Consider the following 27,417-nt stretch of genomic DNA (forward strand, 5'->3'; position numbering starts at 1 on the left):
ACATAAAGACCCGATCCTGATCGTGACATTATTGACAGCGTATGTAGGGGATTCCCAATTATAAAGACAGGCCTTTCTTTCTTGGCGCATGTCAAGTGGCAGCATTCAAGCCACTGGATACCCACCATGGCGTTCTTTGCCTTTCTCGATGTCTGCTGGCGTACACTCTCCGACCATTGCCTAGGCGACCGAGTAAACCAATGCTATCCGATGTTTTTCCCGCTGCGACGCGCGAAGATGAGGAGGTACATCATCAGTGAACACCTATCCTGGGCACACCGCAGAGCTTACAGGCCACGTCGACGCCCATAGTAACGGCGAAGATCACCCCTACATGACCAAGGTTGCTAGGATCGTCGCGCTGGCTCCTTTCCATTGCCACGGCACGTCTTACGGACATAGAGCGGTTAACGAGGCAGGTCAACGCAAGCGAGCATTCAGACGATGGTGCTCGCTTAGACTTCATTCAACTTCGTACCATTGCGCTTCGCAAGGGTCATTGATCCCTTGTTGTTGACGCTTGCACTGTCCGTACGGCGTGTCGACATGGTTCTCTTCAGGGGCTCGCGAAACCTGTATACACTGCCGACATTACTCCATTTCACATTCATGGCACCCATGTGCGTTTCAGATTATTCTATTTCTACTCATTGACCCATGAATCAATTGTTGGTGTCGCGTGTTGTATTAACCCGCAGGTAACTCCGGCAGAAACCCCGAGCTGTGTTTGCCCAGCTGGGTTCAGCTCCGCCTCACCAACCCGGTCCCTCGGGTCAATGCAAGATATCACGGAAAGTGGTATTAAAGAGGACAAGATCTTCGATATCTCAGTGTTGAACTAATACCATCTACACATCATTGCATCTTCTTGACTTTTGGCTACTTCATCATGCGTTTCCTCGTAAACCTCTCATTGGCCGTATCGGCTCTGGCTTCTGCCATCCCAACTGGAAACACCAAGCTCACCACCCAAAGCATCAGCCCATTTGTCGCGCCTGGTACGGAGGTTGCCTTCCTACCGCATCACAACTTACCGCATAAGTTCACCCAGAGACACAGTACCTTCGCCAATCCCAGCTATGTCTTGGCGGTCCAGCCACTCACGATCGAAGACTTGGCAACCACTGTCAGTCACCTTTCGTAATTTGCCAAATTTCCGCTGACTGGTAGCAGGTAAAACTCGCCAACGAACAGGGCGTTCCCTTCATGGCGACTGGAGGGGGCCACGGCATCAGCACCGGGTTCGCCAATGTCCAAAACGCCATCGACATCGACCTGAGCAACTTCAACGCCACTAGCCTGTATCTAGACGACAACCTCGTCACGGTAGGGGCCGCCAACAACCTCGCCGACTTTGCCGATACCCTGTACAAAGCCGGAAAGGAGATCTGTAAGCAACCCCCGCCAACCCTGCCAACGACCTCCTCAAACCATTTTACTAACTACTTCTCATCCCAAAGCGACCGGCAACTCCCCCTGCGTCAGCGCCATCGGCGCCACCATCGGCGCCGGCGTCGGTCCCATGCAGGGCCTGCACGGCCTCATGATCGACTCCCTGCGCTCGGTCCGGATGGTCACCGCGGCGGGCGACATCGTCACGGCCTCGCAAAGCGAAAACCCGGACCTCTTCTGGGCGGTGCGCGGCGCGGGCGCCAACTTCGGTATCATCACGGAAGCTACGTACGAGGTCTACGACGCCACCCACGGCGGGCGGCACGTCAACGCCGACTTCGAGTTCCCGCCCACGGCCCACGTCGGGCTCTTTCAGCTGCTGCAGGCGTGGGACGACGACGGGGTGTTTCCGAAGGAGATGGCGTTGTCTGTTACTATCGGGTATGATCACGAGACTAGCTCGGTAAGTATTTGGGCACAACTGAGTATTCCTTTTTTGGGGGTAGAGAGCTGATCCGTATCTCGCTGTGTTGATAGCCCACCCTCTCAGCAACAGCCTACTTCTTCGGCCCCCACGCCGCCGCGGCACCCTACCTCGCGCAGCTCGCGGCCCTGGGCCCGACCAAGTGGCACAACGAGACCGTCGGCTGGAACGGCATGACGCAGGCCGCGGGCTTCGGCCAGACCTTTGCCAAGGCCTGCAGGGGTGGTAAGTACACGAACCACTGGACCGCGGGCCTGCGGCGGACCGACGTGCCCACCTGGTCCGCCGTCTACGCCGGGCTCGCGCGCTGGAGCGCCACGCGGCCCTGGGTCCGGGGGTCCGTCATCCTGCAGCGGTACAACGCGGGGGTCACGAAGCAGTTGCCCGAGGCGCAGCAGGGGGTGTATCCGTGGAGGGATATCGGGACGTTGGTGTAAGTTATCCACAACACCATGATCTACATGCTCTATGAACTTTCACCTGGGGCTTGGTGTGATTGCCACTGACAGACCAACAGCCTGATGAAAGCCACCTACGACGGCCCCGCCCACGACGCCGAGGTCGCCGACTTCTTTGAGCCGTGGCGAAAAGAAATCTATCGGACGAGCGGGTTCGACGCGCCGCGCGTCTACATCAACTACGCCCACGGCGACGAGGGGGCGGGGGCGTGGTACGGGCCCAGCCTGGCGCGGCTGCGGGCGCTCAAGCGGGAGTGGGATCCGCAGAACCGGTTGGGGCCGGGGTTTCCTATCTCGTAGGGTATCACGGCTTGGGGCCACCGCGATAGATCTAGCACAGAGGCTTGTCTTTCCGACCGTTGATAGAGATTTTTCTTGAGATTACTTGGCGACCTGGCGTTTATTGTTTGTTTTGGGGCTGCTATCTGGGGTTGGGAGGCGTTAGGGATTCTGTCATTGGCGGGCAACAGGGAGGGAGTTGGTAGCCAATATGAGCAGCATCACCTACATCTACCGGGAAAACGGTAATATGTTCTTCAAATTACACAGGGGCTGAGGAAAAACGGGACTAAATGGATTTTTAATACACGCGAGTCTATATATATGTTGTGTAGTTCAAAAAATGTTGCACACCATACTCCCGGGCGTTGTCAACTTACATTTCTGCCAGGGTTGACTGACATCGAGTCAAGGTCAAGACAACAGGGAATGGGGATAAATAAGACAGGAATAAGAAAAAGAAGAAGATACGATATTTGAAACCGGTAGTACTATGGGAGATAGTCAAGTCTTTTCTCATGTTAGCATGAAAAGTGTGATGCCCACACACAAAAACTGATCTATAAACACTCATCGGGGAATAAACCCCCAGCCTAGGCAGGCGAAAACCCCGACAGGTGGAAATAAAGTTTTGGTCGCCGATGTGCCATGCAAGTGCAACCAACACCCCCTCCTTGGTTGGTTGGTTCGGTGCATCGTAAGCGGCCCGGTCCAGGCAGGCTCGACTACTGGGCTAAGACTACCACCCCCTTACCTGTTGGAGGTTCTGGTCCCCGACGTACCCGAGGAGAGGGATCGATCGGCGCCTCATCGTTTTCTCAGCTCTCTATGGGGAAAACTCTGACGTCCGCGGCTATTACACATATCATGCGGGATGCCATTGGAGATCATTGGTCAGAGCTGGACTTGCCCGACCAATGGCGAACTGGGACCTTTTGAGCATCGGAGACTAATGTAGGGCTGATACAACCTTGAGAGTTTGCTACATAATGCATGATATCCAACTTCACCGCAGTCAGCCCGAGGCCGGATTTTTGCATGTGAAATTGGAACTGCGCGATTCTAAAAACACAATGGAACAGCCGGGCCTCTTAATGCAAGGGACACTGATTTCACTAAGCTCCGATGTAACGCCAGGATACCCAAGAATGTCCCCCATGCCAGATAATGACCGTCTAACCTCTGAAACCAATGCTTTGCCAAGTCGGCTTCGTCTTATATCAACACTTACCCAGATTCACTCCAGGTAATTGCGGGTCATGAGCTGGGTTGTTATTGCCGGTCATGTTTTGCAAAACGCCGCAAATGATCTGCAGGTGTCGGCTGGATTCCTCATCGGACGCCAAGTGCAGCACGTAGAAATTGGCTGCCATGGACAGCGGGATAGACGTGAAGAAATGGCTCTGTATCCAAGGATTAATATGTATGTTTCTAGATGTAGAGACCGTGAATGTTTGGGCGTTACATACCTGGAACCTATCCAGATGGGAAACCGCCGTGGCCAGCTTGCTCATCTGCTCAGCAGCGAGGATGGACTTTTGCTCTTGTTGCGTGCGTAGCGCATGCGACATCTCGGTATGTAGGGGCATGAAATCGATCACCTCACTCAACAAAAGGACGTTCATGTGCGCGACCAGCGCCGCAAAGATGAGCAACGGATCGGTCAGAAACGACAAGTCCTGACCATAGTCAGCCGCTAGGCTATCGATCCGTGCCGTCACGAGCGAGTCTAGCCACTGGTGACGGTGGCAGAAGTCCTGAGTGACGATTTCGCCGTAATCTTGTTCTACCCTAGACCGCTGCTTGTGGGTGACGTTACGTCCGCAGAGGCTGGCGGCCAGGATGCATTCGACCCAAGGTGAAGTGGGAGAGTCGGCGTGGCTGAGGCTCGGGTAGCCATCCCTCCCGATGATCTCCGAGAGGAAGGGCATCGTCACATCAATTCTTCCCATCGAGAACTGGGTTTCGGGCACCGGTAGGCGCGTGCGGATCTTAGAATGTTAGTTTCTAGCATATCTGTTGAGCCCACGGACTTGATACTCACCTCTTGCTCGTGGAAGGTAAGCGACAGACCAACATGGATGGCAGTAAAGCAGTCGACAGTAAACGCGACCCAGAACGTGCGACGAGCAGACTCCATGTCGACCCAGTCCCCAGACCAGGTGACCGAAGATGCCATGCCGTCCAGCTCATGGAGACGCATGAGCTGTATGGACCGGAAATCCCGTCCGGCGCTCATGAGAGAGCGGTGGAAGTCGTTGATGGTCCATTCATAGACGGCTACGAGGAGCCAGGCCTGGATATACTCAAGTGAAAGGACTCCATGCTCACTCGGCTCCAGCTCGAGGGTTTCTAGCAATCGACGAGTCTCGGTATACAGTCCGTCCCGGACCCATTGGAACTGACTGGAATGGGAAGCAGCCATCGTCCACATGGCGTGTTGGAGGCATATTTGTTTCTTGGGCTTGTCTATCTGCTTGGTCCAGCTCCGATATCGCCCTTTGTGTATCATGGGGATGAAGGTGTGGATACGGTCGAAGAATAACTGATCACTGCGTTTCAATGTGAGCCGCCTCCATCACCCAGACCTTGTAGATAGGCGAAGAACTTACAGATCCGTGCAGACCGAGGGTGTCAGCTGAAGGCCGATAGGGATAGCTAGCCCATTCAAGTTGGGCGTATATGCTTGTAGATTATAGCAGCCAGTATCCATGTTCTCGTCCATGAACATCAACGATGGGTCGATCATGGGGCTAGCCCAGGTGATGCCGGTCTGCGGTGGCGTCACGGTTGACTGGGGCGGCGTTGCCGGCAGTGGTGCAGCATGGTAGCCATCGCTTGGGAACTCCCGATGGGGCTCCTGAAAAACTTCGGGAGGGGTCGCAGGATATCTTTCGCTGCCGTCTTCGCTATCGCTTTGAGAGTGGTGCGAAGACGCCTGCCCGTTCTGTTTCTCCAGACGAGACTCCAGGGCCGCTGTTGTTTGCAGAGGTGATGTGAGCTTTACCCGCTCAACGTAGTAGGTATGATGACTTACCAATGCGCTCACGCAAAGATCTCAGGTGCCCCTTCTTGGGTCCCCGAGGTGGGCATGTGGTCGGCATAACGCAGACCACGCCTGTTTCGAGACAAGACCGGCAGGAAGGTGTATTTCTGTCGCAGCGCAGCTTACGTCTGCGGCACTCTTCGCACTGAGACACCAGCCTGTCAGCTTTGTATTTCGCATATCCCGTAAGACTAGCAGAGAAGAGAAAACCAGAAACTAACTTACCGCTAAGCCCGGTTGCTGTCTCGACATCCTTGGGGTGCTTTGGGATTGAGAGGTCTGCCGACGATGGCGCGACGTGGTCGGCGAGGCCATTTTGGTGGCTTCCATGGTTGATATCTTGTTTGATCTTCACACTGGTTTGATCTACCCAAAGGGGTCCGAAAGGCGTTTTCTGAAACGTAGATCAGGCCAGATTGGACCACCCATTACCGGACCCTCGGGGCGGCTGACATCGTCTTAAATAAAATGTGCCTGCCTAGGTACTCACTCAGACGTCAAGGGCTGGCTAAGCGCTCAAGGACGCGGCAAGCGAGCCCAACCATGCTCGAGGCCTTTCCACGTCGGCGAAGTAAGCACGGGCCGAGAAGGACAACAAGCCGTGGAGCCGCGTGAGTGTGCAAAATGGGATGACATCGCGACGGAACCGAGGCATTGTTTTCTTTTGGACAAACCCCCGATTGGGGGGATTCTGCATGTCGTCCACGGCATCGCTGCTTGTCCGCCAGTTGGTTCGATTCTCGTCGCGCAGTATGCATAGATTGAATCTCTGCACTGTGGTCTCATCGCTGGTAAAAGGGCAAATTGGGGGGCTTTGCTAATTTGTTGGGTACTTTTGAAATTAACATGACAGCCAACAGCAGCTCCTTGCTTCCGGGTGATGCACTCGTCTGCGGGGGACCCCCAGGAACTCTTGGCTTGTGCCGTCTCCCAGGCAGCTGGTCACGGCTCCTAGGCCAATCAGCTGCCCTGGATAGCTGCATGGTTAGCGCGGGTAATCGCAAAGCGCGGCAGTTGCTGGATTGGCTGGGTAGCAAACTGCATGGTAGGCGCCAGTTTTGCAGGGGGGGGTTCGGTCCCGGGAGCCTGGCAGCGACAAACCACCCATGCCCTTGCCCAGGACCATTTCCACCTCCAAGCCCATCCCCCCCTGGTATCATTTCGAAATGGTACTTCTCTGGAATCAAATATCCATGTTCCAGGCGGGACCAAGAAAACTCAGTATGAGGATACGGCCTCGAGCTTTTGATCTCTCAATGTAGGTCGCGTTGCTCCTCCACGGCGAGCCACCATGCTGCCATCTATATGTTTTTTCTTGAGTCTGTTGGCCATAGGTACTGTTTCAAACATCAGATGAAATCAATACACGTCATATTCACAATGGTCATATAGAGACAACTTCGAGTTTCATCGACTTTCTAGCCAATGACATAAAAATAGAATGCCTACTGGGGTAAAGGGAAGCTATACCCGGGTGGCTGTGAAGCACCTTGAAAGTTTAGCCGGTTGCACAGACGCATGAATCATTTGGACAGGGGCCTTTATACAAGGGTGAAGAAAAAGGCAATCTCCTAGGGGATAGAAGGTATTTTGGGAACGCTGTATCTCCCGCGTGGACCACAGAGGATGGCGCCATAATTCCAGATTCGGCTGGCATGGTTCGCGATCGCCAGTAGCAAGCGGTACAATGATGATTGTAACAATGGCTTTTGGACCTTTCTCGCGCCTCGAGAAATATGAATGTTTCGTCTCGGTACCGAAGCCCGCAATTATTATAATGAGATAAGGTGTCATGCTGTGTCTGCCAACTCGGCGAATTCAGCTGCAGTGAGACTCCTTCCTTCTGAACATGGTTGTTTCTCCAAATGCAAGCATGCCGCCAGCAGCCAACGACACGGCTCGGGTCGGACTTATTAACGAACGCACATGTCCCTCCGTTGCCGGCAACCGGGGGTTTGGGTCGAGTCAGCCACACGTCATGGACATGAACGTCTGATCCTTCTTTCAGCCCTGTGCGATTCAATTTTAGACATGAAACTGCACGACGACAACTCCGTTCATGAGCCGGGGTCTGATCAGGATGGGTGCTTCGCCTCCAACATGCTAGACAACAAGAAAGTATGGTCCCCAACTGTGAGTTTGTAGCATTGTACAAACCGCGCTCTTGATCAATGTTGGTTACCAAAAATATCTGCGTGTATCAGCTGTGCAGCATATGTGAGAACAAGCGCCTCGGGTTCAACAAGACTGATTGCGAAAGCGAGCTCAATTGCTACTCGAATGGGAATACCAAAATCACGCGAGCCAAAAATGTCCCGACCCAGTAGCAGGTGAATCCAACATCATCAAAAGCCCTAACAACATGTCGGGCCGGCAGCAGTGCGGTTTTTAAACGGTTGCTTGCTCCGTACTCACCATCAATAAATCCCAAGGCAGCAAATCATGCTACCTAAGATACGATAATGCTACCACACGATGCCACAATTTCAAGAGCTAAAAGTAGGCCAGCGTATGCAGATTGTCTCTGCTAGATGAAAGCCGTGGGCCAGGTCATTTCACTTCTGTTATTGGGGCCATGTAGAAGATTGTCATTGTAGATGGACAGGCAAACTGCCCCAAACTGGGCAGTTTTGGTCGCTCCGTTACTGGCAGCTTACCTCGGTGTTTGATCCCATCCCTCGATTGTTGTTTGGCCATGCCCGTACCTCTGGACATACAGCCACATGACCATTGTCAAATGAATCATAATAAAATGGCCTTGATTGTGACTATTACAAAGTGTTCTGGCCGCAAGAACCATATTCACATTCACAAATGTGTTTTGGACCACCTTCCCAATCAGTCAGACAGCCAGGCCGTTTTGGCAGAGGCAAGCGCATAAGCTCACTCATACTAACTTTTCCTTGGGGGAAAGGTCACACCAGGAGCTTCCTGGCGTACGCGAACATCACTTAAGACAAGAAGAGCTTTCGGGGCTATCATATTTGGAGGGAAAGAGGATTCATCAATTGAGCAGGTCGAAGGCTCAATGAGGCCCAGAGTTTAGCACGTACTTCCAACCCTACCGCATTGGAAGTGAACCAATGGTCAAATTCCAGCCCCAATGCAGTGTCCTGCGGAAACGTGAAGATATTTTGATTTGGCATCGTCACAACTCGTAAACACATCGGATATGAACGGCACAATTGGCTACGCACATAATGAGGATGCAACTGCAAGTAAGGCCGAGCCACAAAATACAATGAATCCCTTTAGGCCAAAGGCCCTTCTGTAACCCTTGTTTGACCTCATCTCTGCTCCTCAAGCAATTTCCACCTTCGCGTGTTCATATTGAGTTCCAATAGCTTGCAACCTCTTCAAGGTATGTTCCAACGCTTCGGGTTCCTCAAGCGCCTTGAGTGCTGCCGCGAACGGGTCGATCTAGAGTGGGCAGGTTAGCTGGTTGGTCGGAAATCAGAGGTAAGGGAAGAAATGACTTACAAGGACCCATGGCCGCATATCGCGCATGTTGCATGACACGTCCTCTGATACGATCGTCAATGGTGTTAACGGCGACAAGGATGTGATCCTGACGCTCCAAGATGGGAACGCAGAACTTGGCCAGCATTGAGGCTTCCTCGGGCGGGAAGCCGAGAACAATGGGTTTGGCACCATTGAGCGCGTGTATCTTGAAGACACTGAGCTCCTTGCCCTCCGCTCCCATCCTGATACCTAAAGGCATCTTGTCGAGGTCCAGAGGGCCCATGTAGGTAATGTCGTAGTTCGGTGCTTCGAACAGAAACTCCACCTTGAAGTCGGCATCTTCTCCGCTGAGTCTGACCTCTGAGACGTTTTCCTTGGGGAAAAAGAATGTGACGCCAAGGTAGTTGGCACCGAAGTTGTGGGAGATCTGGTATCGTTGTAAATAACCGTCAGTGGATAAGATCGACGGTAAGATATTAGTTACAGATTACTTACGTTCCATCCAAGTGCGCATGTGACAGAATTCGAGGATCTGTTCAGATGGCTGGGGGTTCCCAGCACTCGACCACCGCTCATGCGGACGAGGACATTGTGGATCATCCAACTGCCTTCACCACCGTTGCTGCGTTCATGAAGTCTCCGAGACTCTTTGGCAGCAAGCCGGCGATCCCAGCCGAACACCAGGCTGCGACCGACGGAGGAAGGGCTCAACTGTCATATCATCAGTGAGCTTACTCAAACCTCACTTATGAGTGACGAAAGGCAGGTTCCAAGAGAACAAGATGCGAGGCTGACGATGAGATGAGTGTAATATTTACCTCTGACGAGTGTGCGTTCATATTGAATGACTGTGGATTGGGGGCGTCTGATGGGAACACGGCTCGACGACGAGAAGACGAGAAAGAAAGATTTGGGGGAACAAGTAGTACCGCCCCAGAAGGAAGTTTGCAGGAAGTTGTTGTATTTTCAAAAGGCTGGTTGGAAAACAATGCGAGAAAGTGCAAAGTTGGTTCAATAAGAGAGGTGGGCCACGCTCGAATTGAATAGAAATCAATATCGCCCCAGGCTTGTTCACATATCGGTCACTTATCATTCACACCTACTCTGAATTTGGACAATAGTAACGCCTTACAGCTTCGGCCTTCTCTCCGACGGTGGTGGGTGCTTTCTCGCAATGGGGGCCGTTGAGGTCCGGTAACATGACTGCCGGGTACAGATAGCATTAGTTATGTAGAAACTGATGTCTCCAGATGGCATACGAAGTCGATTACCCGGTGGTCAATTTGTTCAAGTCAGAAGCTGAAAGGCATACTTCACCCCGCACATTAATCCACCTTCCACCATGAGTAATTAGCACATTCGCTATTATCTAGAACATGCCCTGAAAGGAACCATGTAACAATTCATTCCTTCACGAGGCTAGCAGCGACATACGTAACCTGGGAGCGTCTCACAAAAGCAGTCACTGCCCATCATTAGATGGAAGGTAACTACATACTGAATGGTAGCGAAGTTGACTTCCTACGCTCATGTGTGCATTCGTTGATGTTATTGGACCATTCGTTTGCTCATAGCGAGTATCAATGGTGTATTTCTATGTACCTAAGTGTACAAGATTACTCGCAGTCCATCCCCGAGTAATTTCCATGTCGTTGCCATTCCATCTGGTTCTAGGTTTTCGCATCTAGCATCAGTCTAACGGAGGCAGGTTAGCTAAAATCCCCCAGATTCATATGCAATATTCAACTCACAGTATCCCAAGACAGCCTCACGGCACCAGCGCTTGATGTGTCCTCTTGATTGGCTCACAATCGCGACCAGGAAGGAGTCTTGGTTCTCAAGGATCGGGACGAACATCTTCGCCACCATTGAGGCGTGCTCCGACGGAAACCCAACAACGACTGGCTTGGCGCCATCCAAGACCCGGATTCTGTACAGACTGTATTGTCTGTCAGCGGCGGCTATCCTGGTGCTCACAGGCAGCGAGACTGGGTCCATAGGGCCTTCGTAGACCACCTCATAGTGCGGTGCCCGGAGAAGCAACTCGACTTCGAGCTTGTCGTCGATTCCCTGACCAGTCATGGCCGAGTCTTTCGGGAACATCAACTTGATGCCCAGAGTATTGACCTTGGGTAAATCGCCAGGCCGTGGGACCTATTCAGTAGATATAGTCAGCGCTAGAGCTCACAGCAAAGATGATACGTGTATAGCTTGATCACTTACGTTGAATCGGATGGAACATGTCGTCGTAGTACTGGGTGCAAGCGTCGATGCACCAGGGAATCCCAGCAGACGCTGTCCGCTCGTGAAAACGAGCACTTGAACAAAGACATGACTGGGCTCCTTTCGTTTCTTGGCACCAATTTGTTGGGCATCCGATTGTGCCCGGGAGGGATCCCAGCCGAGCGTGAAACTGTACCCGACGGCGTCATCGTTTTCGATGCCAGATTGCGCACCACCACGGGCGGCGTGCGACATTGAGTCACTGGCCATGGTATGTCCTTTCTGGCGAATATGACTATAAGGTGGTGAGTAAAGAGTTGGACGGAGATAACCAGCAACCAGTTACCGAATGCTGGGGAAGCGTATACTGAACTGTCAAGTACCGGGAGCAGTAAATGACGATATGTTGTGACGTACCCTATACCCTGATCTTTTGCGTCACGAATGACGATCGAAAGCCGCTCAAGCAAGAAGCGTGGAGCGGAAACAAGAAAATTGGCGTGCTGATATACTTACTACGTATCTGAGAGGGACGTAGGTACAGGAAAGAAAAGCAAACAGGGCAACACGAAACGGAACCAGCAGATGGGTGGAAACTGAACGCGTGAAGGAAAGAAGAGGAAGGAAAAGCTCTCGGGTTCAGAAGATGCGTTAATTTAAAATATTTATATGTGCCCATTGAATGTTTTGAGACGGGCCTTTTTTGGCTGATTAGGCCTTGAGCTGGTTGGTAGGTCTACAGTTACAATAGAAACAATCCCCTGATAAGAACTACTAACAGCTCACCTGGAGATCACCCGCTGTTGGAAGAGGATGAGTTTCAGATTGGAAGAGAAAGGTAGCTATAAGAACCTAGACAATCCAGAACAAGTAAATGCTACACCCCCACCCTGCCTTTGTACCTCTGAATAAGCCTGCCGAGTCTTCTACGGCAACTGGAGGCTGTGAGGCTGTATCCTGTAGATATGTTGCTGTGCCTATCGTATTTCTGTTTTCAGGTAGTATCAAAAGAGCTGGAGGAATGCAGGAACCAAGCAGTAGTTTCAAAGCAGGGAGAAACGCTCATGTCTCACCATCCACTTTACCGAAGTAGGTGGGCTCTGTTAGTTGGTAGAAGACAGGCAGATTATATGAGCCCAGGGGGAAGCCACTTGGTAGTTTTCTCTGTCCGTCCTATAGCCAGCATGAGCCAGGGGAGCTTCATGAAAGCAGTGACTGGCCGTTATTGCAGAGAAAGTGTGAAAGGCAAAGATGAGTTATTGGCATCGGCCTGACGAGACATGCGAGCCACGCAATCACGAAAGCTGCTGTCCTCAAAACCCTGTCATCAGACATCGACTGCCTACGTAGACATGAACAAACCGAATGAATCTTCATTGCATCTCAACCTATCCTAGATCTACGATAATGAATACAGTTGAGTCATGATACCGCTCACTCACATCCCTACGCCCTCTCCGTCGGCCTAGCACCAGAAACCGACCCCGAAGACCCCCTCTGCGAACCGCCACTCCCCTCCTCCGTCCCCTCCCCCTCCCCCTCCACGTTCAAATGCGCATAGTTCTCCACCAGGTTCCCCAGAATATGCTCATCCAGATCCTCCTTCTTCTTGACCACGGTGACGGGCCAGTGGCTCCGCACCGCCTGCACCATGGCCGACTTTCGGTCATCCTCCCCTTCATCAAAATGCAGCGTCGTTTTCAGTAAGGATGCCTCCTGCAGCCGCATGCGGCCCCGCACCACCCGGAACAGCGCCTCGGCCAGGTAGTGGTTCGACCGCTGGCTGTGGAGGCCCTTGGCGATGAGAATGAGGGTGGAGCGCAGGACCTCGAGCCGCTCGGGCGGGAGCCGGTCGCCGTGCGTGTGGATGTCGTCGATGCAGTGGAAGCCGGCGTGGACCAGCGGGACGACGAGGAAGAGGTCCATGGACTCGAAGCCGTGGCGCAGGTAGTACAGCCGGATCAGCGTCTGCAGGTAGCGGGTGGCGTCGGCGACGACGGCGTGGGGCGAGGGGGACTTGGTCGTCTTGGCATCGAGCAGGGGCTCGTAGATGGAGAGGAGGAGGTTGTGGTAGTACATGCTGTTGTTTTCTTGTCAGCTCGTGCGTGTCTCGTCTAGGTAGATAATGCGTCGTGGAGCACTTACTGCAGCTGCAATTGCGAAGGAAAGACAATGCTCTCGGGCAGGAGCGGCCTCGACAAGCCGTCGTACCACGCGACGAGCCTCTTTCTCAGCTTATTGGCCTCGTCGAGGCCGACACTCCCTCCCGACCCAGTCGAGTAGGCGGCGTGGCAGAACTCGTTCATGAGGAGCCGGAAGTCGCACTTCGCCTTGAAGCCGTAGCCAAAGTAGGTCGGCGTGAGTACCTGGCTCGAGGGGTACTTAACCCAGATCTCCCCATACCACTGAGCGTCTTTGGCCGGGTCCGGCAGGGGGTCGTGGGGTGGTTCTTTAAGTAGCGGGGGGATCATGAAGGAGAATCCCACAAGTCTAATGACGATGCTAGTAAGTAGCAGATCCGGTGTCAGGGGATGGGAGCACTCACGATTCCCAGCTGTACAACGCCCACGCCGTGTAAATCTTGGCCTTCCGCATCTTCTCGCTCGGGGCGGTGATGGGCCCGTCGTAGAAGCCCAGCTCGTGGGCCAGGGCGATGGCGTGGATCCGGTAGGCCTGCCCGATCTCGTCAAGGCCGCAGAGGTTGTGGAAGACGTTGAAGAACAGGCCGGCTTGGATGGTGGTGAGGCGCGGCTCGGCCGCCTCGAGCTCCCAGAGGCGCTTGGCCTCGGCCAGGAAGCGGTACAGCAGGGTGTGGGGGTTCCAGTACTCGGCGCGGTTGGAGAAGCGCGGATAGCAGACCTAGAAGCCTGATCAGAACGGTGTCTTTTCTGCAAAAATGAACCCGACCGGCTCCGGCCCACTTGCTGATAGCACCTACACAAGCATACGCGAGGACGATGTTGACCAGGAGCGACGAGCAATAGTCTTGCCGTTTGTTCACCATGTCCTCGAGAAAGTAGTCCTTTTGGCACGCCGACGTGAATTGGTACTCGCACCGAAACCACACGGCCAGGAGATCTCGCATGAGGACGTCGTCGTCGCAGACGGCGGTCCACAGCGAGGGTCTCGCGTCCGAGAGCCGAGGGTCGACCATGTGCGCCGCATGGAACGGCCTCAAGTACAGGCTCTGCAGGTCCGCCGTTTCTTGGTCGGATGTCGCCGATGCCGACGCATGTTGTCGCGCAAGTGGGGACGTCGCCGCGTTGCTGTACAAAGACGCCGCCTTGTACAGGGTCGAGTTCAGATACGGGTTGTCCAAGACGAACTCGGCCGGCATTTCGGAGCGGTAGGGGAACTCATAGCGGAAGCGGGTCTCTGGCGCGACGGCCAGCTGGAGCAGCAGATCCCCGGCCTTGACCTGGTTCACGATGGTGGAGACGCTGGCGCCGGAGCGGAGCCTCGCCAAGACGTCTTGGGCTTCCTGGTCGGGCAGGTTCTTGAGGAGCTGCAGGATCTCCTCGTTGGCGTTGCCGCGGTCCCGCAGGTCGTTGTTGGTCTGCTTGAGGAGTTCCGGCGTCACCAGCTCCCGGTAGCGGCAGTGGATGCTGCGCTTGAGGCAGCGGCTACAGGTCGGTTTTTCGCCCGAGCACTAGCGGGCGGGGTGGATAGTGGGTTAGCAGGAGGAGGGGAGCACAGACAGAACTCGGGAGTCGAATGACGGTATGGGGAACTAGAGGCGCAAAGTAAAGCGACGGACGGTCTTACCCGGCACTTGTGCTTGCGGCACTCCTCGCAGGCCGCGACGACATTGGGGGCCCGCGCCTTGGGGGGAGGCTGCTGGGGCGGGGGCGACGGCGGCCGTTTCGTAAGGGCGGGCGTGGGCAGGATGCGGCGCACGTGTGGTCGAGGTGGATTGCCGGGTAGATTTGTGGCTATGGGAGGTAGGTGAGCCTTAGGTTAGCTACTTGAACTCTAGTTTCGCAGAATTGCAGAGACCCCAAGGCCGCCAGACCCGGTTGTGGACGCGGAGAGCCAATTCAGACACATGCACTGGCGGACCATCGGCTGGAGGTGGGATAGGGGGAAGGTGTTCCTTGGCCTTGGACTCGAGCACTCGAAGCCTGAGACCGTTTAGGCCACGGCTGGCAGTCAAGGGGAAGGAACCCTTCCCGCGATTTGGGTGTGTGATTCCCATCATTCGTGGAACAGGGGGCATTGGCCAATCAGAAAGACCGGAGTCAATCGGAGCCTTTGCGAACCGCTCCAGGCTCGCCTGGCTGAAGGCGACCAGGCGACCACCCAGATCCACGAGTCTTGGCACGCAGATCGGCTGCAAGTTTCCAGCAAATAAAAACAACCAAGCTTTCCGAACTCTCTGCCATCCCATGTCGTTCGAAAACGATTACCCAGCAAGACGGGACGGGAAGATACGAGTCAGTCAAGTACAGTACGCGCATGTACGGAGTAGGTATTGATGCATTGCCTGCCGAGATGCCTTTCCGCTAGTACGGAAAAGGGATAGCACGCCCAGGTAGCCAGTGGGGGTCACTCATGGTCCAAGTCGGATGTGCCACATTGGGTTGCACAACCACATCATTCCACCATCATCGCCGTCATGAAGCTATCCGACCAAGTTGTTCTTGTCACGGGTGCGTCTAGGGGTCTGGGTGCCGCCGTCGCCCGCGCCTTCGCCGCCGAGGGGGCCCGCGTCGTCGTCAACTACCGGCAGAACCGCGAGCTGGCCGAGGCTCTCGCCGCCGAGATCCGGGGCGGCGGCGCGCTGGCGATGGCGATGGCGATCCAGGCCGACGTCACCGACCCGGCCCAGGTCGAAGCCATGTTCCAACAGGCCGAGGCGCACTTCGGCCAGCCCGTGCACACCGTCGTCAACAACGCCCTGCCCGCCTTTTCGTTCGACGGCGACGCCGCCCGCCCCAAGCTGGGCGACATTACCTGGGCCGTCTTCGACCAGCAGCTCCAGGGCATCGTCCGCGGCGCGCTGAACACGACGCAAGCGGCCCTGCCCGGGTTCTCTAAACTTGGGGGCGGGCGCATCGTCAATATCGGCTCCAACCTCGTCGCCAACCCCGTGGTGCCCTACCAGGACTACACGGCCGCCAAGGGCGCCCTGCTGGCCTTCACCCGGACCTGCGCCGCCGAGCTGGGGCCCCGCGGCGTCACCTGCAACATGGTCAGCGGCGGTCTGTTACAGACGACGGACGCGAGCCGGGGCACGCCCGACGCCGTGTTCGAGCAGGTCGCGCGGGCGGCGCCGCTGCGGAAGGTGGCGACGCCGGGGCAGGTCGCGGGCGCGGTGCTGTTCTTTGCCAGTCCCTGGGCCGAGGCCGCGACGGGGCAGAACTTGAATGTGGACTGTGGGCTCGTCATGACCTGAACTGAATGGTGTAGCTGATGTCCTCGATACTCTCATTGTGCTGCTGTCGATGTCGTAGACGGTTCCTTGTTGGCCAGGCGTGTCGTGATTGGGGCTGGGAGTTGGGACAAAGCCCCCTTTATCGACGATCCCCAGTCTTTTGCTCCCGCAACAATGAAGTCACTCGAGATGTCTACCTCGGGGCTCAGGGAAGCCTGTCTGTTTCCCCTGTCCCCTGCATCTCGTGTTACCACTGCCACCATCGAGTTTATTTACATACATAACCACCAACCAACCAGAATGCCCCGCCCCTGTAGTTGCCAATGCACCAAGATCGGCCGCGGTTGCGTAAACGGGGTCGTCGGCCAGCAAGACCCCAAGAAGGCGCTCTGCAACTTATGCTACTACGAAGTCATCACCATGAGCCATATTCGACGACAGCCGGTTTGCCAGTATCCGGCCAAGCTTCCCAGCGCTCTCGATCGTATCATCGGCCGATAGATCGCCCGGCACAGGTGGAGGGCTGGAGGAACGGTCATAGGCGTGGTCTTATTTTTTGGTGGAAATCAAGAGACCTGTGCCATGTCTCGCAAGGGCCATAGGTAAGATGGGAATGAAGATGAAGGAAGGAAGGAAGGTGTATTGGAAACCATACCTTGTTAAATGAGCATCACCGCCCGAGACAGACGAGTTAGAGCTGTTGGAAAACCAACAAAGACGGATTTTGACTACCTAAAGTAACCTGTGCTGAATGGAGACATGATTACCAAGAACAGGCCATGTTTCGATGTACATGTTTTTACCAACTTGAGTGGTTCGGATGAATGACCGATGACGCGGTGTTCTGCCCCCGTCGCGAGGATATCACACTGCCTGGGGCGAGCTTGATGGGGAGCAACGCTGTGGTGCGGAAGAAGCTCTACAGGAAAGTTGGCAAGATGCAGCTATAGATAAGTTGAGGCTTCAGTCAGGATCAAGTATCAGGATATGATAAGGTCACTCTCGATTGATTTCAACGTGCAATGCAACATGGTCAAACACCAAAGCGCTCATGTATTCAAATAGCCATCTGTTACTGGAGAAACGGGTAAAAGTCACTACCATCATCTGGCCTCGTCCACAATCCGCAGATTTCCCACCTGGAATACCTGCCCTGTGCGATCGGCATAGTCCCCGTGGCTGTGGTAGTCCTTGACCCGCTCCCTCACGTACATCTTCCCCGTGACCTTCTCCCCTTCCTCACTGCCATTCTCCTGTGCCTTTTCCTCGCTGCTTCCCTTCACCAGCCCCAGCCGCCGCAGCAAGGGCGACGCCGCGGCCGGCTTGATCTCCGCGTCGTCCCCGGGCCTCACGAAATAGAAAAGCCCCAGCCGGTTCGCGCCCAGCTGGTCCGGCGGCGGGCGCACGACCCGGTGCGTCGTCGACTTGAGGTAGGACGCCGACCAGAAGTCGAGGGCGTCGCCCACATTGCAGATGATGCCCGTGTTGTCGTCGGTCTCGACGGGCGGGACGTACTTCCAACTGCCTTCGTCCTCGCCCTCGGCATAAGAGTTTGCAGTCTTGATCTGGAGCCCCGCGACGTTCTGGCTCCACAGCAGCGTCAGCGTGCCGAAGTCGGTGTGCGCCCGCGCCCAGGTGTTGTCGACCCGGGCGTCGTCGGCGCGTGGCCGGGGGCGGTAGCTCATGTAGCGAAGGTGGTCGTCGCTGGTGCTCTCGTAGTGGTGCTGGTCCGCGAAGAAGGCCGGGGGCAGCTCGAGGATGAGGGCGCAGAGCTCGAGGAGCTTCTGGGCTACGCCGAGGGCTTTCTACACACGGAGAGGGTCAATAAATAAAAATCAAATCCAAAATGGTCTGATTGGGAATGATAGAGAGGGGTGGGTTTAGAAAGTCTTACTCGCGAGAACTCCGCAATCTCGCCCTCGTAGGCCGCGAAAAAGGGGTGCCGGGCCTCCCCCGCGTACAGCGCCGTGAACTTGGCGTGGTTCCACTGCTCGACGTTGTTGCGGACCTCGGTGCCGCGGATGGTGGCCTCGTAGATCTCGCGGTAGCCAAAGTAGTTGCCGTTCGCAAAGTCGCACTTGTACTCGGGCTTGGCCTTGGCCTCGTGGGGCAGCGCGAAGAAGGCCTGGGCGATGTCGTACTGGCGCTGCACCTCGGCGCCGGAGATGCCGCTGCCGACGACGCTGAAGAACCCGGTGTGGTGGATCTTTGGACGGGTCAGTAGGAGAGGTATTGGGATGAAGGCAAGCTATGTATGTATTATGTAACTTACGGCATCTCGTAGCTCTGCTGCCAGCTTCTCCTTTCCGCCAGGGTCATCAAAGGTGGACAAGTCGATGATTTGTATGTCGGCCCAGGGAAGATCGTGCTGCGTCTTCTCGGGCCGCTGCCATTTTGGCAAGTCTGGCTTGATCTGGTTATTACTTCGTGTTGAGTCTTGGGTCGTCATGGTTCGAGATTCGAAGTGTCAATATTTTGGCCAAGTACCCGATTCTGAAAGAAAAGAACAACTCAAGAATTAAGCGCGGGGTATCTTTTTTATTATATATACAGTACTTATCTTGAACTGACGTCGTCGCCGAGTTGGGGTTGTTGGAGTGAACCACTTTGGGGCCCCATGGCCAATGGTCTACCCCTCTCTGCATCACGCAATCCCAACGAGATATTTGGCATTCGTTCCCCTCGTGGGACAACCTCCAGCAATACCAGGAACGTCGGCAAGACTCGCATCTCGGGGTAAAACACATCCCGAACCACCCCCGAGTGCCATCTCCAAACAGAAACTCCAAACTCCTTTGCCAAGCCCTTCATTACTCGTAAAAATTCGATATCTCCAGACAAGTAAATGCTCAGGACTCCAGTTCCAGCATCTGCCGCAGTCCTGCCTCAGCCGCCCTGAACCAGCGGCCCCTCTCCTCCAAGTCGTCCTCGACCCCACCCACGGCACCATCCTTCCGACGCTTCGCCTCCCTGGCGGCGGCCGTGCTGTTTGTGCGCTTGGTCTCGAGCGGCTGGAGCTCCGTCTGCAGCCTCTCGAGCTCCTTCTTCTTGCGCGGCACCTGGTTCTGCAACTGCTCGAGCTGGCGGTCCAGCTCGTCGCGGCGCCGCTTCCGCTCCTCGACCAGGTCCACCGTCTTCTGCAGCGGCAGGTTCATGTCGGGGTTCGCGTGCAGCCGCTCGGCGTGGGTCTCGCGCAGCTCCCGCACCGCCTCCTCCAGCCCCGCGACCTTCTGCGGCAGCTCCTCCAGTTTTGTCACGTCGAGCTTGACGCCCTCGTAGCGCGCCGCGAGCTCGCGCCCCTTGCGCTCGAGCGCCTCGACCATGGAGGCGACCTCGGTCTTGAGGGCCTTGAGGTCGGCCTTGGCGGCGCCGTTCTGCAGCTCGAGGTCGAGGTTCTCCTGGGGCGTGACGATGAGGGGCGGGTCGCCGACGATGGCGCGGATGAACTTTTCTTTCGTGACCTGCTCGACGTAGCTGAAGCGCAGCTTGGCGAAGAGCTCGCGGTAGTGCGTCAGGTCGGCCTCGAGCGAGGCCGGCGTGGGCGCGTCGAGCGAGGCGGCGGAGACATCGGAGGTGCGCTGCTGTTGTTGCAGCTGTTGCTGGTGCTGCTGGGCCGAGGAGATATCGGTGGAGATGGGCTCGGAGAGGCGGATGATGCTGAGTTCGTGCTTGGCGTTGAGCTGCTTGATGGCCTCGAGCACCTCTTCGGGCGTTTGCGGCGGGGGCGCCTTTTGCGTCGATTTGGGCGTCTTCGAGGGCGTCTTCGAGGGTGTTTTTGAGGGCGTCTTTGATTTGGCCATGGCGGGTAGTCGGAGTGAATTGCGCGGAATTGATTTATTGTGGCATGTGCTGTGAACGTAGGTGTAATCTTCTACAGAAAATATTTTGGCAACAAGGTCGGCGCGCGGATTGCATTGATTTGCGATTTGTTTTCATTTACTTCGATCTGGCTTAGGCTGGCTGTTGCCAGTGCATTGGATGTGAGTGGGGTGTCCCCTGTAGACCCCTCCTTACAGGGCGTTATCGCTGCAAGTACCGCTGAAGGTACTGAACCCAGCCTGCCAGCGCCGCTGAACTCAATGCTGGTGCTAAGTGGGACTCCCCACTTACGTCAAAGGGCAAAACTGAGGAGAGGATCCGGATCTGATCAGTCAACCCAGACTCCTCTTTGAACTTGGCCGTGGTCTGACTTGACTTGGCCATCAATCAATCAACCTGATACCCATCTACTCATGATAGGTGTATCAGCCAGTGATTGAAACCATGTGAGGGCTTTCTCTACCTTCATCCAACCTTTTTCGCTTTTTGGTCGCTGTTCGCTTTCGCCGATGACATTGGGTGGTTCATCCCATCGAGGTTTTGGTCACTCAACATCAATCGGCGACTTCGTTACCCGTCAAGTTCAAAGGCTACTGGTTTCCTGCTTGCCAACAATTTTCCCAACATGCCGCCGAAACACGAGCTCCTCACCGACGACTATGTCGCCGAGGTCCTGGCCAAGGAAGCTGCCGATTGCTCCTTGAAATATTCCGCCATGGGCCTCGAAGCCTTCAACCAACCGGCCAAGTACGTACTTCTCTACTGCAACTCCTACGCATATCACCGCGCGATTATGCCCATGTTTGCTGACCACGTCATTCTTGCAGGCGTCCAGCGCACCAACCCAAGCCCAACACTCGCTTCCTGAACTCCATCATCCGCGACACGACGAACCACAACCGCGCCCTGCTGGCCAAGGAGTCCGCCGACTCGGCCCAGCGGCTCCGCAGCCTCGAGCGCTCGAAAGAGAGCGAGCGCCAGTCCGAACAAGATCGCCACCGCAGGCAGCGACCAGACCCCAAGGATACGAGGAAGCGCATGCTCGGCGACATCGCTGCCATCATCGGGGATTCGTCTAAGAAGCGCAGGGTCGATGACGGCACCGACCGCTCTGCCGCCCGGTCGCGGTCTACTAGAGACACCGCTGCGGATGCGCCGAGGACCGAGTTGAGGATAAAAGGCAGGAGTACCAGAAGAGACGGGGATATACCAGAGTCCAGGTCCAGCGGCAACAGAAACGCTAGGAAAGAACTGTTCGCCGACCCCGACGCACGGGATCCCACTTCGTCCACATCCAGTCGCAAGGAGTCCACCAGGGAGCTGTTTGCCGACCACGACGAGAGGCATGGCTTGACCCGCCCACGCCGGCGCAGGTCACCCTCCCGAGATCGCCGCGACCGAGAAGATAAACACAGGAGTTCTTCCAGCCGACACCGCCACCATTCCACCCGAGAACGAGACAATACCGGACAGTCCTCCTCGGGCGGTAAGCACCGCGAGCGTCGCGGCTCCAACAGCAAGGGGGCCTCGCCGCCACACTCGCACTCGCGCCGACCTCGCTCCCCCGTTGCTCAAGACCAAGATTCGGACTCGGATCCCTTGGAGGACATGATCGGCCCTGCACCCGCCACCGAACCGGCACCCGTTCGCAAACGTGGCCGAGGCGCCGTCGCTGGTACGTCCGGCATCGACCGCCGCTTCGCTTCCGACTACGACCCCACGGTGGACGTTTCCCTCGACGCCGACGCCGAAGACGACGATTGGGGGACTTCGTTGGAGGCGCTTAGGGATCGCCAACGCTGGAAGCAGCAGGGAGGCGACCGACTTCGCGCCGCCGGATTCAGTGAAGAACAGGTCAAGAAGTGGGAAAGAGGTGGCCAGGATGGATGGGGCAACCGGGAGGAAGATGTGCGCTGGGTCAAACAATCGGAAGAGCGGGAATGGGACCGCGGCAAGTCGGCTACCCTCTTGGAGGATGGATCACTGGATTAGGGACCTCGTGCAGTGCTTCCAAGTAACCTGCCGTGGTGGCGGTCACGGCGTCAGCCGGCTCATCGGTCGCAGTCTACGAATCTTGGGCGGAAGAACCCCCTGCCGGCCGACATACCTCCAGAATGGGATCTCATCCGCGGCCCGCATGATTGAAGAAAGGATTGCATGGGAAGACGGAGTCTAGGAAATATTACTTTTCTCCCAATTGGACTTCCGCATGTTCTATCCAGCGAAGGGAGGGAAGATACCAAGAGCATTCTTTTCCAGCCCAGCGGATAGGGTTGCATTAGAAGAGAGCGTCGTCATTACCAACATACATACAAACTTGTAGAGGTTTGCGCGAATGGTCTTCAGCAGCAGCAACAAGATGATAAATGATACCCACGCATTTTGACGCTTTTACATGTTTTGCTGGTTTGTTGTGACTAAGGTGCCGTGATTGGAGTTTAAAGGAGGAACATGCTTTCGATTGGACATTGCCAGGGGATGGTCTACTTGTATACGAAGGAGACAGCGATGTTTCGAAACGGTTGTGACAATCACGGCTTCACTTACGTGCGCCTTGTTCAATGACAATACTTCTATGCAATATTTGGTACTCTCGTCCCCTCAGAGTCAAGATGTTACTTGGTTTCATAGATGTATCTCTCTATTCCTTTATTGCTTACCTGCTTATATTCCTACCTACGACTCACTGTCCCCATTTCCAGGGGGAAGATGGGAAGACTACGTACTTACTCAAGGGCAGAGCCATACACACGACTTACCTCTAGCAGCACCGCAGCCCCGAGTCCTCGTCCTCCTTCCCCTCCTGGACGGGGTCGATGCCCCGAGGCTCCATCATCTCGGTCCCCTGGCCGGACCGGCCAATGCTCCCGCATTCGACCGTCTCGTCGGGGAAGACGATCATGCCATGGGTGTAGCGGTGGGGGCCCGTCTGGTGGCAGACGGGGTACTTGTACCATCGGATCTTGCCCCCGCGGGTGAGCGTGTCGAGGCGCTCCCGCAGGCCCTTTTGGGCGTCGAGGAGCTGGCGGAGCTCGTCTTCGTCCCATTCCCTCACGACCAGGGAATCGTCCGGCGAGGAACTGGTGTCGGCACCGCTGCTGCTGCTGTTGTTAGCATTTCCCTGCTGCTGGGAGGAGGATGAGGACGCCTCAGGCTCGTTGGGCTGGCGGGCCCGTCTCGTGAAGGAGAAGGCCTCGGGGGCCAGGACGTGCGCCTCGAGCTCCAGCAGGCCGGCGGTTCGGGCCGTCTGGAGCTCCTGCTCGAGCTTGTCCATGTCGGCATCCAGAGTGTCCTTTCCGGCGTGCAGCAGGAAGCGGTTGTTCTGCGGGGTGTCGCTCGGGTCCCGGCAGACGCCCATCACGGCCACGGCGATGCCGGTGGAGATGCCGGTGGCGCAGAGCCGGGGACCGTTCTCGGAGGCGCCTTGGACTTGGTGGATCAGCACTTCGGTCGAGAGCTGCGCGTGGGTGGCGAGCATGGCGTCGATCTGGCGCCGGGCGTCGGGGTCGGCCATTTTGGAGCTGGGACAGATGAGTAAGGGTTTTTGAGATGGGTTGGTTTCGTTGATCTTGAGAGTAGTCAGTTATCAAACTGCTGGAGAGTGGTCAGAAAATTGACACTATTCACGGCATGGTTGGGACCTTTTATACTGGATCTCGACATCCGTCGTGCAGAAACAGAGCCGATGTGGTGGGAGGTGACTAACAAAGAGACTGGTGGCTGTTTCCGAATGGGTGCGATTCTCCGACAGGGGCATTGTTACTCGCTGTGAATGTATGTAGCATCTCTACAGAGCCTGAAAGAGTCGCCCAAGCCTTTGTTACCGTAGCCTTGAAGTTTGACAGCATGTATTGACAAGTCTACAGTTACTACGAGGACCGATGATGACATTCGCTCATAATAAAGCAGCGACTGCCTTGGAAAATTTTGACAATGCCGAAGGTCTTCCAAGATCGTAGCGTGTGCCTACCTCGTTCGAGATTGGCCATGGCCATGGAATATTCATCGTGGATTGGAGTTTCCCGTTTTGTCACATTGGTATGTCCCCGAACGACCTGGTCTTGGTGTTGGGGGCTGTTGATTGGCGGCTTGCGGTCCCTCTCTTGCCTTCACTATTTCGCGTTTTCGCAACAACGACTTCTCCCAAGGAAACACAGGTGAACACATCGTGGAAAAGACTGCCGAACATAACGATTTCATATCCCTTGAAGGTATCGCAGCCCGGTCAAAAGAATGATTGAAGTGGTGGCTGATAAGCTCAATCCTGTCCCCATTGCGGCAAAGCAAAATTGATGGAGCGTGTAAGCTGGGACCCAAGCCGCAACCCCTGGCTGTGCCGCATCCTTCGACTTCTTTTTGACAAGTGCTTACTGCTGTGGCTCATCGTATAATCTCGAGAAATCCACCTGCACCAACCGTGTAGCTCTTTTCTAGCAGCTGCCGCATATATACGGGCTGGGCCTATTGTTGATGCCTGGTACTCGTCAAATGTTACCTGTCGCTAGCATGGCCAACACGTCACTGGTCTGGCTGTGCTGAAGCGGCCCAAGCACACGCAACGATACCGAAAGCGATGTTCAAGCATGGGTTTCCGTATGCTGCAGATCGGTTCGTCTACAACCCAAGAACCCAGATATAAAGGAATGCATCTTGGCTAATTCAAATTGACATAGATTGTTCCCAGAGATACCGCCGTGGGCTGAACTGCCATTCTACGCCTTCGTTTTCCATGATGCATTTCTCCCACGGCCACATCAGTACTGCGCTCTTGCTCACCCTGGGCGCATCATCAGTCAGCGCCTCGACGAGCGCGCCGACGGCCCATCTGCAGAATGGCACAGTCGTAGGCAGCCGATGTAAAGGCGTCAATGCCAACTCCTTCTCGTCGATACCCTACGCAAAGGCGCCGATCGGGGACCTTCGGTTTGCGCCACCACAGTCATACAACAATGATTTCGGCGTTCTCAATGGAACCAAGCCCGCACCTTCATGTATTCAATTCGACAAGACATTCGGGGAAAGAGGCCCCCAATCAGAAGACTGTCTTTTCGTGGACGTCTGGGCCCCGGCTTCTGCCACCACCGAGTCCAGGCTCCCCGTCAAGGTCTGGCTGTACGGCGGCAGCAACATGGCCGGCGGCATCTCCAACCCGAACTACGACGGCTGCCACGCCGCCGTGGACTCCATCGTCGTCTCCGTCAACTACCGCGTCGGGCCCCTGGGATTCCTGGCCCTGAAAGGGTTGGGTCTGGGCGGCAACTTCGGGTCCATGGACCAAATGCTGGCCCTGCGATGGGTGCAAGACAACATCCCCGCGTTCGGCGGCGACCCGGCCAAGGTCCTCCTCTTCGGCCAGTCCGCGGGGGCCGCAGATACCTACACGCTGGCGTCACGCGACGAGGCCCCGCAGGTGATGCGCGCGGCGGCGATGCAGTCGGGCGGCGGGCGGGATCTCCCCACGATCGACCAGGTCCAGAAGTGGCAGACGAGGTTCGCCGACGGGCTGAACTGCAGCGCGACCGATCTATCCTGTTTCCGCGCCGCCTCGACGTCGGCGCTCCAGGCGGCCGTGGCGGCCATGCCCCAGGACGCCGTCGTCAACACCTACACGCCCCTCGTCTACGACGGCGCGCGCACCGGCTGGGGCCCCGTCGTCGACGGCGCCTTCCTCCAGCAGTCGCCCTCCGCGGCGGGGACCCGAGTCCCTGCCATCTTCGGCTCCACGACCAACGACTCCTCGCTCTTCGTGATCCCGGCCTTCGGCCGCGACGCCTCGACGCTGAACCAGACCGTCTACGACGCCTTCCTGGCCTCCAACTTCGGGCCCCTGGCTTCGCGCGTGAACGCGACTTTCGCCACAAGCAAGTTCGGCGGCAAGGTCTACGCCGCCATGGAGGCCGTCGTCACCGACACCTCGTACAAGTGCTGGGCGTACCAGGCGGCGCGCAAGGCCGCCTCCAAGAACATCCCTGCCTACGCCTACGTCTTCGGGCACGTGCCGAGCTGCGCGTGGTACTCGCTCATCCCGCCGGACGCCATCGCGTACCTGGGCGCCACGCACACGGCCGAGATCCCCTTCGTCTTCAACACCACCTCCACCCTGCCCGCGCCGGGCGGCAATTGCACGTTGAGGCCTGCCGAGGTGGAGATGGCGCGCTCGCTGAGCCGCGCGTGGACCAACATGGCCGAGAGCGGCAAGCCGGGGGACGCGGAGTTTTGGCCGGCTTTCGAGGACAAGACGTGGAAGGGTCTCAGCATTGGGCAGGACAAGATGGGGGTCGGTAGGCTGGATTACAGCAGCTGCGCGTTTTGGGCAGAGATCGACGAGGAGCTGCAGAAGATTGCGTACAGTTCATATTAACTCGATGGGTGCTCTTCAGTAGCCCATTGGGTGGGTGTTGAGCCAAATTTTGATGCCGGATTTGGACTGGTCAGCTCTGCGCGCAAAAGGGGGAGGTGGGAAACAGAATTGTAGCCAGGCTTATTCGCCTTACAATTGTTCAAAATTCATTGCTATTTCATAATGAAACTATACTCCGTTTTCATCCAAACTTCTGCATCATTCAGGGGCTTGCACCATGTCACGGACAAGTCCGAACCCGTTTTGAGCGAAATGGTGTGGTGCCTGGTAAAAGGGTGCCTATCCCACTGCGAGAAACGTGGCTATGCACCAATGACAGCATAGTCCTGATGACGATGGCAGTGGGCAGATAAGATATGAGGTCGGCTGCTATTCTCGATGCTGGGCAAAGCAGGAGGGGGTGAGCTTTTGTACACCCAACGCGCTTCTCCCTGCAATCAACTGTCGAACCAAGAATGGATGGTGGTTGCTGCCTCAGCCCTATAAATGGGGTCGCTCTAGGGCTGACGGGAGGGTGGT

General features: G+C 56.0%; 12 protein-coding genes across 12 annotated transcripts; 6 read left to right on the plus strand and 6 right to left on the minus strand.

Annotated features, from left to right (window-relative positions):
• Nucleotides 1-889: 889 nt before the first annotated feature.
• On the plus strand, nt 890-2,634 carry PG985_010461 (uncharacterized protein; the record flags this gene model as incomplete). The annotated part of the gene is made up of 5 exons (XM_066830229.1): nt 890-1,126; nt 1,174-1,390; nt 1,461-1,855; nt 1,930-2,309; nt 2,394-2,634. 5 exons carry the CDS (start codon nt 890-892, stop codon nt 2,632-2,634), a joined length of 1,470 nt encoding a protein of 489 aa, XP_066680911.1.
• An 866-nt stretch (nt 2,635-3,500) lies between these two features.
• Nucleotides 3,501-5,989, minus strand: PG985_010462 (uncharacterized protein; the record flags this gene model as incomplete). The annotated part of the gene is made up of 8 exons (XM_066830230.1): nt 3,501-3,583; nt 3,845-4,016; nt 4,083-4,604; nt 4,658-5,165; nt 5,226-5,589; nt 5,651-5,731; nt 5,786-5,804; nt 5,885-5,989. 8 exons carry the CDS (start codon nt 5,987-5,989, stop codon nt 3,501-3,503), a joined length of 1,854 nt encoding a protein of 617 aa, XP_066680912.1.
• A 3,055-nt stretch (nt 5,990-9,044) lies between these two features.
• On the minus strand, nt 9,045-9,697 carry PG985_010463 (uncharacterized protein; the record flags this gene model as incomplete). The annotated part of the gene is made up of 3 exons (XM_066830231.1): nt 9,045-9,079; nt 9,140-9,548; nt 9,617-9,697. 3 exons carry the CDS (start codon nt 9,695-9,697, stop codon nt 9,045-9,047), a joined length of 525 nt encoding a protein of 174 aa, XP_066680913.1.
• A 1,114-nt stretch (nt 9,698-10,811) lies between these two features.
• On the minus strand, nt 10,812-11,614 carry PG985_010464 (uncharacterized protein; the record flags this gene model as incomplete). Its single annotated transcript, XM_066830232.1, has 3 exons — nt 10,812-10,816; nt 10,873-11,275; nt 11,345-11,614. The coding sequence occupies 3 exons, from the start codon at nt 11,612-11,614 to the stop codon at nt 10,812-10,814; spliced, it is 678 nt and encodes a 225-aa protein (XP_066680914.1).
• A 1,176-nt stretch (nt 11,615-12,790) lies between these two features.
• On the minus strand, nt 12,791-15,731 carry PG985_010465 (Nitrogen assimilation transcription factor nit-4; the record flags this gene model as incomplete). Its single annotated transcript, XM_066830233.1, has 6 exons — nt 12,791-13,424; nt 13,490-13,834; nt 13,890-14,203; nt 14,247-14,993; nt 15,110-15,276; nt 15,404-15,731. The coding sequence occupies 6 exons, from the start codon at nt 15,729-15,731 to the stop codon at nt 12,791-12,793; spliced, it is 2,535 nt and encodes an 844-aa protein (XP_066680915.1).
• A 228-nt stretch (nt 15,732-15,959) lies between these two features.
• On the plus strand, nt 15,960-16,739 carry PG985_010466 (Pyridoxal 4-dehydrogenase; the record flags this gene model as incomplete). The annotated part of the gene is made up of 1 exon (XM_066830234.1): nt 15,960-16,739. One exon carries the CDS (start codon nt 15,960-15,962, stop codon nt 16,737-16,739), a length of 780 nt encoding a protein of 259 aa, XP_066680916.1.
• Nucleotides 16,740-17,018: 279 nt separating this feature from the next.
• On the plus strand, nt 17,019-17,219 carry PG985_010467 (uncharacterized protein; the record flags this gene model as incomplete). Its single annotated transcript, XM_066830235.1, has 1 exon — nt 17,019-17,219. The coding sequence occupies one exon, from the start codon at nt 17,019-17,021 to the stop codon at nt 17,217-17,219; it is 201 nt and encodes a 66-aa protein (XP_066680917.1).
• Nucleotides 17,220-17,821: 602 nt separating this feature from the next.
• On the minus strand, nt 17,822-19,167 carry PG985_010468 (2OG-Fe(II) oxygenase superfamily protein; the record flags this gene model as incomplete). The annotated part of the gene is made up of 3 exons (XM_066830236.1): nt 17,822-18,523; nt 18,613-18,924; nt 18,991-19,167. 3 exons carry the CDS (start codon nt 19,165-19,167, stop codon nt 17,822-17,824), a joined length of 1,191 nt encoding a protein of 396 aa, XP_066680918.1.
• Nucleotides 19,168-19,567: 400 nt separating this feature from the next.
• On the minus strand, nt 19,568-20,518 carry PG985_010469 (60s ribosomal protein l37 protein; the record flags this gene model as incomplete). The annotated part of the gene is made up of 1 exon (XM_066830237.1): nt 19,568-20,518. The coding sequence occupies one exon, from the start codon at nt 20,516-20,518 to the stop codon at nt 19,568-19,570; it is 951 nt and encodes a 316-aa protein (XP_066680919.1).
• Nucleotides 20,519-21,162: 644 nt separating this feature from the next.
• Nucleotides 21,163-22,529, plus strand: PG985_010470 (uncharacterized protein; the record flags this gene model as incomplete). Its single annotated transcript, XM_066830238.1, has 2 exons — nt 21,163-21,284; nt 21,365-22,529. The coding sequence occupies 2 exons, from the start codon at nt 21,163-21,165 to the stop codon at nt 22,527-22,529; spliced, it is 1,287 nt and encodes a 428-aa protein (XP_066680920.1).
• A 717-nt stretch (nt 22,530-23,246) lies between these two features.
• On the plus strand, nt 23,247-24,075 carry PG985_010471 (uncharacterized protein; the record flags this gene model as incomplete). Its single annotated transcript, XM_066830239.1, has 3 exons — nt 23,247-23,259; nt 23,306-23,646; nt 23,743-24,075. The coding sequence occupies 3 exons, from the start codon at nt 23,247-23,249 to the stop codon at nt 24,073-24,075; spliced, it is 687 nt and encodes a 228-aa protein (XP_066680921.1).
• Nucleotides 24,076-25,269: 1,194 nt separating this feature from the next.
• On the plus strand, nt 25,270-26,898 carry PG985_010472 (uncharacterized protein; the record flags this gene model as incomplete). Its single annotated transcript, XM_066830240.1, has 1 exon — nt 25,270-26,898. One exon carries the CDS (start codon nt 25,270-25,272, stop codon nt 26,896-26,898), a length of 1,629 nt encoding a protein of 542 aa, XP_066680922.1.
• Between the last annotated feature and the right edge of the window lie 519 nt (nt 26,899-27,417).

This window comes from Apiospora marii (assembly GCF_038362585.1).
Source record: "Apiospora marii strain CBS 49790 chromosome Unknown utg000007l_segment0_segment0, whole genome shotgun sequence".
NCBI lineage: Eukaryota > Fungi > Ascomycota > Sordariomycetes > Amphisphaeriales > Apiosporaceae > Apiospora > Apiospora marii.